General features: G+C 34.1%; 1 protein-coding gene across 1 annotated transcript in view; it reads right to left on the bottom strand.

Moving 5' to 3' along the window:
* The window catches only part of LOC148272797 (G protein-coupled receptor Mth2-like), a 51,055-nt gene that overhangs the window by 23,860 nt on the left and 14,425 nt on the right, over positions 1-12,770 (bottom strand). Inside the window, exons 4-7 of the mRNA XM_088239544.1 lie at positions 11,059-11,253; positions 10,898-10,976; positions 7,644-7,843; positions 7,321-7,564 (exon numbers count right to left, since the gene is read on the bottom strand). Of these exons, the coding sequence (XP_088095670.1) occupies positions 7,321-7,564; positions 7,644-7,843; positions 10,898-10,976; positions 11,059-11,253 (718 nt within the window). The remainder of the gene's footprint in view (positions 1-7,320; positions 7,565-7,643; positions 7,844-10,897; positions 10,977-11,058; positions 11,254-12,770) is intronic.

Here is a 12,770-nt window from a genome sequence, read left to right as displayed (position 1 = left end):
CTATTCTTAATTCTATTTATACAAGTCGTATTTGCCCACTGATTGAATAAATTGTCTAAATTTTGGTTTCTTTGCAAACATCGTATTTGTTGTGATGGCAGTTGCTTTCTTCAAATAACAGCCTTAATTCGAAAACAAGTTTTTTAATTTTACTAATTATTTATTAATACGCGTACCAGCGTATTGGTGAACGTATTGGCTAACGTGGAGAGCTATTTTTATAAGGATACTACCCCCTTAATAACATAAATACACACGCGCATACAAAAACCGAGCAAATAACATACCTAACCGTTATTACGCAATGCAACTCGCATAAATTTCGTCAGCATAACAAAGGTGATTGGCATTTTTGAAACCTAATTGAATATCATAAATATAGGCATTAAATAAAAGTGGCCCGAGGTGTAATAATGTGGTACACCAGACGGAATGGAGATGAACTCAGCTTTTTATCCTTCAACCATAATTGATTGAAGTCTTTTATCTAAGTTTAATTGAAAATAAATATTAAATTTTCGCATAATTAGTTTTTTTTTAAATTGATAGTAATATGCGAAACTGAAGAAAGACACAAGTCTTAATGAACAGTTTCGGGAAGGAATGGATGCTTTCATATCTAAGTGAAAGATAAACCATCTGCATAAGTCACAGCGTATTCCCAGATATTCTTATTTACGCGTAAGGATTCGGTGATCCACCCTATTAAACCCTTCTAATCTGTGTATATGACGTTAACTTGCGTTCTGTCATCCTTATTGGATGTGACGTATTCGGTGAAATTTACCATATTGGTAGGTATATACAGAGCGCCTCTTCAGAAAACCATGCTGAAAATTCTATATATTTTTAATAATTTTTGGATAGATGTTATCATTAACCATGAGCTCAAATAATTTCGAAAAAACCGAAAGATTTGATATGGGACGGTAATTTTGAATATTATTTTAAATTGTTGAATTGAATTCTAAATTACTAGAATTCAACAATTTAGTCACCTTATTACAATGTTCATATTTTAAAGTTAGAAAGAGTACAACGTAAATTCCTTAGATTCATCAATTACAAACTTAAAAATATTGATTACGATAATTTATTATGTACACTTAATATGTCAACTCTTTGTAAAAAAAGAATTGTAAATGATTTATTAAATTTATATAAAATAGCAAATGGCGTATTGAACGTCCCGGAATTAACTAGTGTTATCAGCTTAAAATTACCTGTTCGAAATACTCGGCAGCTAACGTTATTTTTTGAATCTCCTGGCAGTCACAATTATTATTACAATTCACCAATACCTAGACTACACCGGCAAAATAACGAGTATGCTGAAGTTGATATATTTCGTATGTCTTTATATAAATATAGGTTAAGTATTCAAAAGGTTATAAATTAATTTGTATAAAATTTCTTAATATTGTTCTTTATTTACTATTTTGTTTTCTCATGTATCTCTATAATAATGTATAAACTTATATGTTTGTATATGTATGTGTGTATGTTTTCATATGTAAATTTATTAAATATTTTTCTATGTACCCTTCCTGATTTCCTGATTTTTACTTATAATTGTAACTTTTAGCTTTTCTTATGTTATCTTTAATTTTAATTTAATTTACATACTTATGTTTCACTGCTGCACTTGAATGTAATTTCTAATATATGTAAAAGCCCGTAGGGCGTGTAAATAAATAAATAATAAATAAATAAATAAAATATTTTTTAATGTATTTTACAGGAACCTTCTTTTGTGGAATTACATTAATATTTTTTGGCTTAAAACTTTTTTGCATTTTTTTAATTTTTTTTTTTATTTATTTACAATTTTAAAAAACCCGTTAGGGTTACATTAGAAATTTAATATTGTCTAGTCATTTTATGTCTCGTCTAGTCTAGTTAGTTCAGTCATCATGTGCTTTTTCAGATGGATTTTAAATTTGTCTCCAGTAAAAGTTTTCAAGTAGTAAGGTAGGTCGTTGTAGTGTTTAAGTCCATTATGTAGTATTTTTGACTGTCCTGTGTTTGTCTTTGCTTTTTCAATATGATAGTGTTGTTGTTGTCTGGTGTTATACTTGTGTATGTCAGCATTTTTGACTAATATTATGTCATCGTCTTGTATGTTTCCCAGTGTTATTTTGTGCACAATTTTTAAGGTCTCTATTTTAGTCAAGTAGTTTATGTTAAACTGGTGTGTTTTTTTGTACAGTTCAGTCGTAGAGGTCAGGTAGGGTAGGTTTTATGTTAGTTTAAGAATTTTATTTTGTTGTCTTTGTATTCATGTTATGTCTGTCTTGTTACCAGTTCCCCAGAAAGCGATCATGTAACTCAATTTACTTTTGACATAGGCTTCGTACATCATAATTTTTTCCTTTCTCGGTATAAAATCTTTAATTTTGTAGAAGAGACTATGTAGTGATGCCATTACTTTAGTGAGTCCGTCTATGTGTTTTGTCCATTTTAATTGTCTGTCCATTGTGAGTCCTAGGTAAGTCACATGTTCTAGTTCTTTAAGAGTTTCGTTGTTTATTTTTATGTTCATGTTATGGTTCTTCTTTTGTGTTTCGAAATGTATTATATTGCATTTCTTGGCATTTAGTGTTAAGAAGTTTTTGTTTGTCCATTCTAATAGTTTTTGCACGTCATTGTTGATGGTTTTAGTCGTTTCAATGTCATTTTTGTTTTCATATAAAATTCCTAAGTCGTCCGCATAGATTAGATAATCAAATAGAGACCTTTAAATTCACAAAATGTCATTTCATTTATGCCTATAATTTAAATTTTTTAAAGAATATAAATATTGGCGATCTTATAATTTACCTTAATATTTCAATTTTGATTCGTACATAATTCACTAATAGAAAATGGAAATCAAGTTGGGGTAGAGTGGGGTTCGAACTTCGGACCTCTGATCCGTGAGTCCTATGGGACCACAACCCGATTATTAAGTTGTTATTATGACTTCTTTCGATTATATGCATACGTAAATTAATATTAATTTAACATTTATAATAAATTACCTACGCCAAATTATCAAGATTGTTTATACGAGAAATTGTCAGCGCTAATATTACCGCATGAAGTGGATGCACGTGTTAGTTTAACACCTACCTAAGTAGGCTTCTTTACTTACATTATTTGTGGGAGCTTACACTAAAATGGAGCCACTTAGTAAACTTGGTATTCCTTATAAATTACTTCGTCAATGTGTAATAATATAAAACCCTTTTTAAAGTATGGTATCAATTATTCGAAATAATATTATTTGAAATAAAAAATATACCATATAATTTTAGCATTTATTTGGATATTTGATGTAGCTTAGGTAATTTCAATAAAAATGCATTAACATATTAGCTCCATTTTTAACAGATTTATTTAATACATCCATGGAGCACAGCATTGTTCCGAGAGCCATAAAAAAAGCAAATGTAACTCCACTTTTAAAAAAATCACAACTAGATGTGGAAGATCTTTCCAGTTTTCGCCCTATTTCAAATCTTCCCATCGTATCAAAAATACTAGAAAAAATAGTTTCTCACAGGCTCGTTAACTATATCGAGCGGAATTCTTTATTTTCGGTAAGGCAATCGGCATACCGACGTTTTCATTCCACGGAGACGGGAGTGATAAGAGTACTGTCTGACATTATAACGTCGGTGGACTCTGGTAATCTGGTGATGATGGCTCTTCTGGACATGAGTGCTGCATTTGATACTGTAGACCATAATATTTTGCTTGAACGTCTGGAGAAAACTTATGGTATCCGTGATCAGGCACATATGTGGTTCAGTTCATATCTTAATAAAAGAGAATATGCAGTCGTGTTCCAGGGTAAAAGCTCAACCAACTTTCGGGTGTCTACAGGAGTGCCTCAAGGGTCAGTACTCGGACCACTTCTCTATCTCCTTTACACTAAAGATATAGAGAACATTATCAAAGAATGTGGATTGTGGTCGCACTGCTATGCAGATGATACGCAGATTTATTTTTATTGCAAACCAGGCGAGAGAAGTGTGCTTGTCAATTTAATTGATGGATGCATCAAGAAAATAGGAAACTGAATGGCTGAAAACAGACTAACATTAAACCCATCAAAAACTGAACAACTGTGGGTGGCTTCAGCCAGACGACAGAATTTGATCCAGGATACGGCTCTACCCAATGTAGGGAGTGCCGTTTTACCCACCGTTAAACTACTGGGAGTTTTACTCAATTCTGACCTATCTCTTGACGCTCAAATTAGTAGAACGATAAGTTCATGCTTCTACCAGCTGAGACAAATTAAATGCATACGCAAAAATTTGCCGGTTGATGCCGCCCGTCAATTAATAAATGCGTTTGTAGTGTCTAGAGTCGATTATTGTAATGGTATCTATGCAGGTCTACCAATGAACAAAATGACTCGCCTACAATCTGTATTGAATGCCGCAGCGAGACTTATTTTCGGAATCTCTAAGTTCAGTCATATCACTCCACTACTTCGGGAACTACACTGGCTACGTTTTCCACAGAGGGTCGAATACAAACTCTGTTGGCTTATGTATAAGTCACTGCACAACTCGGCTCCGGAATATCTAAGGGAACTATGCATTCCAGATGAACTAGCTGACAGGCGTCTCACGCTTAGATCAGCTACGTCTACGGCGAGAGGAAAAGTTATTATACCTCTACGCAAACAGCGCACTAAATTTGGTGAGCGCGCATTTGCGGTCGCAGGCCCTATGGCATGGAATGCTCTCCCAGCAGAGGTGCGAGGCTGTGAAAGTGAAGTTATGTTTCGGAAAAAACTTAAAACCCACTTGTTCTCTAAATCATTTGAATAAATCCGTAGCACGTGACAACAAAATAAATTATTTTAATTAAATTACAAATTTAAAAGCTTCAATTAAATTAACTTAACAATAGAATCACCATGTAAAGCGCCCTTGAGGTATTTTCTTACGAAAATGGCGCTATATAAGTTATCCACAATAAATAAATAAATGAATACAGCATAGTGATTCAAACTAATGTGACTAGAAGATTGATTAGGTACTTATACTAAATAAAACGTACTTTTTTTCTACTGCCTACCCTAGTTGAAAACTCTGTGCACGCGACAGCGTATATGTGCATATACTTCTTCGTTGGGAGATTATAATACAAGTAGGTAGGGATTATGGATAAATATTTGAAGTTAGGGCGAAGTGCGGTAGAGAGTGCGGCGGGGCGTTGAATTTTTAGCGCGAAGCGAAATATTATTTTTTATTTACTTCTGCGCTGGGTGATTTAGTGTTTGTTTTCTTAAAACGATTTAATTTATATTTGTGAAACTGTTTTAGAAGTTCCCGAAGGATACTTGTTTTAAAACAGCAGTTACATTTTTATACCACCTCTAATGAATATGCACATACGAGCTTGCATTATTTCATATACTACCAAAAAGCGTATCCGCTACTGTATTTCTTACGAATTTCAAGGATAAAATTAAAACAAAGCCTGTAAATCGATTCAACCTGCTCTTGTTAAAATTTTAAAATCATATGATGTGTGCAACTATTGATTTAAACATTTCTAGACGACTCTTTACTACCATTGGGAAAGCTTTCAGAAGATGCTCAAAGAGCAAGAAACAAGGATTTTTTATTTTTATTTAATAGTATAATAATATTATACATTTTTACAATTAAAAAAAAAAAAAATTCACTTGTTATATTTTTACTAAAATCCCACCAAGCCACTTTTTGTAGCTTGTTGGTGAAGATTATATTTATACTAACTTAATAATATTATTTACATTTATAAAAACAATGAATAACAGATAAAAATTAACAGCCGGAAAGATCAGAATAAACATGTTTATACAAATAATAATATGTAAATTTATTCTTTAAATACAAGGAAATATACGAAAAATTAAAATATTTACATCCTAAGCTACTATTCAAATATAAACTCTTGATCGAGTAGCCACTTTTTTATTTTGCTCTTGTTACAATGTGAGTTAAATTTAAGTTCTTTTGGTGATAAATAAAAAATTCTAGGTACTAAATATTTGAGAGTTCTATTTCCATACTTATTACATAGTTTTGGTACTACCAAGCCATCATTAGACGTGAAGCGTATTATGGTTATGTTTGAGAGGAAACTTGAATGTATTACTATTAAATTGTTCCAAAATGATGCAAAGCCACAGTAGTCCTCGAACGGGCAGAGTTTTGATTGTTTTGTACAGGAGATCATTATTACTTCTTTGTTCGTAAATTTCTGCAGGTACAATTCGCTTAACTATAGAATACTGTAGACCCTGGATCATTTTAATATTAGTTTTAGTTTATATTTTTTAAAAAGTATTATTGCCTGCACTACGCAAGAAAACGTTTACGGTCATCAACAAATGAAGATGTTTTTTACACTCTCTTGTAAATTTAAGATCCATATTATATTTCTAGCAAAAGTATGTCTACATCACGCAAAGTATTGTAATTAGAAGACGAGGCAAAAGCACTTTTAAATACAGAATTTTAAAAATCAAGATCTGTGTAGAAGTTTTAAAAATAGATAGATATTTAAAAAAAAAAACACTCATGAAAGTGACATTTAAATACTGATTATTCTTTTTACAATATAACGTATTTTAAAAACATTAATCCATATGTTTATCTTACATTATTTTTTTTTTTAATATTCTAAAAAGTGTATTACGAATAAAATTATGGAAATGTTTAAATGTACTCGTATTTAGAATTTATATTTATTAAGTTATATTTTCTTCAAATTTTTTGACAATATTCTTATTGGTTTCAAAGTTATTGAATTTAAGGATGAAAAGAAGCTGTTAGCCTCATTGTGCCACAACCAGATAAAATTAAAAAAAAATATTTTTTAAACATTTTGTCAATAATTCATACTGTACGTTGGCGGGCTTATTGCCAAATGGCAATTTCTTCCAAGCAACCAAGTTTCTTCAAGTACCAAGTGTATTTAAGGGAATTCTAGTAATGAATTATGTATCCCAATGCATATTATTTTCAAGAAATTTCTCAATTAATGTATATTTACTAACTTGTGGAAGATCATAAATGTAATTCCAATACATAAATCTGGAGATAAATTAACAATTGTTTAATTTTTTATTTGTTGTATTATTTTGTTTTGCATTTTTTGTTTCCTTTTTATAATATTTTGTAAACACAAGAGCTGGACTCTTTTTTGGCAAATTCAACCACAAGTGTTCCATTTTTTTACTGTATGTATTGTTTTTTTATGCTAATAAAGAGTTTTATTAAAAAATAAAAATATATATAAAAACTATATACGGTGCGGGGCGGTACTCACATTCTCGCCGAAGTCTCGATACTAGAGAGGCTCCGCGTCGGCGGCGCGCGTGGCCGCGTAGGGCCCAGGGGCTGCGCCGCCTCGGGGCCCGCTCCCAGCGCCGCCAGCGCGTCCCCCAGCTCGGCCAGCGGCAGAGCGGCGCGCTGCCGCGCCAGCGAGTACGCCGACAGCGCGAACAGCACGATGTTGGCCCCCAGCAGCACGCTCACCGGCCCGTAGAAGTACGCCAGCGTGGACACGTCGTCTGCAACACGCGAGCGGGAGGGTGAGCGGCGAGGGTCGGGACGGGCGCTGCGGCCGTTCGGGGCGGGAACTCTACTCACTCTGGAACCAGCAGCCGGCGGCGCCGAAGTTGGGCCGCAGCAGCGTCAGGGGCAGGCCGGGGGCGCTGTCCAGCAGCAGCGTGAGCAGGGTGATGATGGCGGGGGCGCCCCAGCCCCACAGGAGCCAGACGGGGGGCAGCCCCGCGCGGGCACAGCCCCGCTCGTCGCTGTGCACACCTGACGTGGGGCTCAGGCGCTTCCTGGGAACGGACGCCCGCAAGATGAGATTAGTTAAGGAAATGACAGAGAGCGTTTCCCGCTTTTGTCCTACGTTGCTCTAACACTCATTGGCTGTTACTCATTGGTTTTCTCGATTATACCTATGAATATTTCAAGTTAATTTAACTTTTCTATCCGTTGATATTTATGAATTAAAAGTATCGAATCCTTTACAATTGGGGTGAGAATTAACCGAATCACTTCACTCATTAGAAAACGCCTGAAATCACCTTTAGATTATATTAATTAAAAGTAAAACTACCCATATACGTACTTACTAATGTATATAATAATCTGATTGGCTACACTATAATTGGCCTATAATTTTGGTAAATTTGGTCTATACGTTAATATTGTATTTTTGTTGTTGTTATAATGGCTGTTGTTTTTTATTAAATAAATAAATTATCTATACATTGTAACGAGTGACGTTTACTAGACATAACGCTGCTCAGTTTAGTAAAAATATACGCCACCATTCTATTAGCTTTTTCTATGACGTTAGATATTTCTAGTAGAATAACGTCCAATTTCTAAGCGTTTCGTTCTGGGCGAACTTGCCGCCAAAATTAACTTCAACAAAATGAATTGGAAAGAAAAGAGGCCACAAATTTATGCAAGTTATTTAGATTATTTTAATTCATGGAAATCCAATGTCTCTAGACATCACATTAATCCTTGATTGGAATCCACAGAATCCCCTATTTACCATTTACTCATTATAAATTTATTTTTAGGCGACAATTCTGATTCAAATGTAGCACGAAAAAAAAAAGATGCAGTCCATAAATTTATCATTCATCTATATTTAAAAACAAAAATGGATTTTGTGTAATTCGGAAAAGAAGTAATGAAGAAACTATCATTGTCTCCACATAATGCTGTGTTCTTTCGAAGACCTTTCCGTACGTACTATGAAGTTATGCTTTTAATGTAACCATCGATCAACTTGATCTGATGATATGTCGAACCAGATGACCCATGACTTTAGATGGAATATTCCAGATTATTGAAGCAACCGGCCAATATGATGTATTCCAAAACTTTTCGAGTTTAAAGCATCTCTATTTTTCATTTATGTAAGGTTTGACACTAATAATTAAATTAATATTTTTATCTAGAAAAGTAGTATTTTAAATGGATTCTTGAATCAGAGAGTAAATTTAATTTATGTAAAAATTTAAAATGTTTTCTGTGATTAAATTCATGTGCTGTAAGACCAGTCTTATAATTTTATTTATTTTTCTCTTAAATTTACTTGTTTACAGTTCCAAGGAATAACGAACACAGGTTCTATAAAAAATTATAGCCTTGGTCCGTTGATAAACAAAAGAGGTATCTACGACCAGAGCCAGCTTTTTAAAATTGTTAACAATAAGGTTGACTCCCCAGACCGACTAGACTGTCTGAACTTTTCTACATTCCTCACATGAAAACTAATCATCGAGAACATTCTACCATCCTCGTATATATAAAATATTTAACAAGAATTTTAGTATTCTAGATATGTTGCGACGATCAGATTATGACCGCCACAGACAATATAATAAGGCGACCAATCTTTGGATTTTGTTTCTATGCCAAATACTCGTCTACTAATCGGCTAATCTAAGCTTTTCCTTCGGTGACAGCATGTGAACGAAACGGTTCATTCGCTAAGAGAAATTTTCAGAAAGGGGCTGTCTTGTGGCGTAAGTAACTTTTACTTCTGAATTTGTTGCAACAGAGAGGGAAAACATTTTTGAGTAGGGAATATGGGAGTCTAGGCATTTACAGGGCTTACGAATTGTCATTGGCTGGTTTAAGTGACCACTTTACACACTGTGTAACATTCACCATTCTGCCTATGTTTGAACATTCATATTTCCTCAACTCTACCACCTGGGAAAAGAAGAAGTATAAAAAATTGGAAAATTGTTTTCAGGCGTTGCCTAGTAGGTGAATCGGTTCAGCCGGATAAATTCCAACAAAACGATAAAGGTTTCAGCTCTTTTACTTCACAGAAGTCAATATTCTAGCTGCTTGCGTTTAAAAGTTATAACGGTTTGAAATATATAATAAACCGGTGGACACTGCATAATGAAATATCGCAAGACGCAAGCGGGGGAGGCGGGGGAGGCGGGGGAGGCGGAGGGGTGGAGAGTTTTGAGTAATAATTAAGTATTACATCTAGAACACATGTGCAAAAGATCAGCTGGTTATGAAATGTATGTTTCAAGTTTACGAGTACATACAACGTTTAGAAATATTGATAATTAATACATGGTTTAATTGTAATCAAATTTAAGTTATTATATTAATATTATCATATTTATACTAAGTTAATATATTTATATTAAGTAAGGACATTTATATATTTTAATGTTTGTACTATTTTAAGACAAAAAAAACTTAAAACTCATGTATTTAAGAAAACACGACCCATTACAAAAAAACAATATTTACAAATAAATAAAAAACTTATAAGGCCAAATATAATTTTTAACATAATCTTAAACATGCAAAATGTCAAAAAGTATTCTTGTTTACGGCACTCGCAAAAAATAAAAATAATTCAATTGAAATATTCAACAAAAACTAAATTTGTCGTTTACTACTGTCTTTAAAAAATCTTATCGATAACGGATTTACACGGATAACAACAAACGTAAAGGCATGTATATGTTTTAAATAACGGTTAGATAATAAAATTCAATTGATTCAGTGTTAATGTTTCGAAACGTATCGTAAGTACAGTAGTTATTACGTTAAGCGGTTTATACCATCTGAAAGGAAAAAATGTGGATTTTAATTTTCATTATTCAATTAGTAGATAGGGCTCGGGGAAATTAAAACATAATGAAAGGGAGGGAGCGCCGCGTCGGTCGGGGAAGCCGCCCCACCCTGCCGAGGGTAAACTTCATTAAAAAGGATCAAATCATAATATTTTCACATCGTGCGTGAACATTTTCCGGTCTCGTGAATCGGGGATTAGAGGAGAGCAGCCGTAGCAGCCGTAGCAACGTATAACCAGTATCCGGAGCGGGTATACTCACTCGATGTTGCAGTAGGTCTCCCAGCACAGGAGGTTCAGCCAGAAGAAGCTCGCCAGGAAGGTGAACTGGATGGCGTGCGCTGCGCAGACAGAGGGAGATTAGGCATGGTGTGAAGTGTGGGGGGGGGGTAGCTCGTACGGCACAGGGCGGACGGTAGGTACCTGCCGGGACGCACAGCGCGGGCGGGAGGCCGGGGGAGGCCAGCTGGGTGGAGGCCAGCGCGAGGTAGGCCGCGGCCAGGCAGCCCGAGTAGGCGGCGAGCACGCGCGCGTGCCCCTCGCCCACCAGCGCGCGCACCTCGCGCAGCCAGTGAGCGCAGCACGTCACCACCAGGAACGGCACGGACACCAGCATCACTACAATCCGCCGTACATTATTATTGTGCTACAAACAGACGGACAGTTGTACACTTGCACAGTTCTACAGAATACACAATGAGATTTGCCGTCTGATTAGATTTGATTTCATTGAGAAAACATAGTCATTAATATTCAGTAATAAAACATGTATTCTTAATGTAAAAATACCAATTTTATATTTATGGGAATAATAAATAATAATCTTTTTTTGGCATAAAAAAAATATAAATTGTTTATAGAAAATGTTTATTCATGCATCCTTATGGTACAGTAAACTTTACTATTTTTGAATATTTTTGTTTATTCCATCTATTTGCTCGTATGTAGGTAAACTCGTACCGAGATACATAGATGCAAGTTGCATGCGAATGGTGGGGTATCGCACAGGGGCGAATTCTCCTTATAATCGATTATTTGCAGCTTACCACATTTTTTTGACATCGAAAGTAATGATTTATGTTACATTATTGTTAGGGAAAAACACATCACAAAAAATACATTGCATTTCTTGGGTTGGTAAATTTACACCATATTCCTTTATTCCATACAGCGAGCCAGTTGCGCCTCTATCGGCCAAAACTATTCCTACTATATTACACGAGATTATTTTGCTGAAGAAAAAACATGAATTTAAATACGTCTTAAACCCAAAATTTTATTGAGTAAATTTTATCATTAAATGCCCTAAGTCAAATGAAAAAATATGGAATAGTTCCCTTGAATTCCGATGCTTTCACAGATGTAGGCTGAGACAATGGAACAACATTAAGAATCTAAAAATTATCTTGCTCAATGTCATTTATTCAGTGGGATCCTGTACATCAACAGCTTCACCCTCGCCTATTGTTTGGTCATCTTTTCTTGCTGAAAGTAATACATAAACTTATAATCACACCTTTATGCGTTATTTTTGTTTTAAACTTGCTACTGTATTTTGGAAATTATTTAAATAAATATGTACGAGATTGTATTTTATACACTTTTTTTATTTTTTAGACTTTTATTTTCTCAGTAGTGGTAAATTGATCCATAATGATCATTTTATACACACAGGGGGGCAAAATTATTCCTTTGTAGGGTTTTACTAAAATCGTTTTTTAAATAATATGTTGAATGTTATGAATTGTGATTTGTAGTATTACGCCTTTTAAAACTAGTCAGATCATTAAAAGATTATGATTTTTTACTTTCACTTAATGAAATATTAAGTATGCATTTTTAATTTAGAATAAAATACCACAAAATAGATACTTATATAACAATGAATAAATAATTTTAATTGAACATCTAAACCACTTTGGACCAACAATAGACAGACAATTCACATGGACAATTCATATCAATAATGTAATTAGGAAAATATAAATACTATCTAGTCTTTTTTTTAATAAAAAATTTTCTTCCAAAACCCGAAAAAATATGTTGTCTGAAGCCTTCGTAAAATCTAAAATTTATTATATGCACCAACCAACAAAATATGGGGAACAGGAAACCAAAATAACATAAACAGACGA

This window comes from Micrasema longulum, unplaced genomic scaffold (assembly GCF_059751315.1).
Source record: "Micrasema longulum isolate JH-2025_06_02 unplaced genomic scaffold, ASM5975131v1 h1tg002185l, whole genome shotgun sequence".
Lineage (NCBI taxonomy): Eukaryota > Metazoa > Arthropoda > Insecta > Trichoptera > Brachycentridae > Micrasema > Micrasema longulum.
Note: the sequence above shows the minus strand (reverse complement) of the source record. Positions and strands in the feature narration are given on the sequence as shown.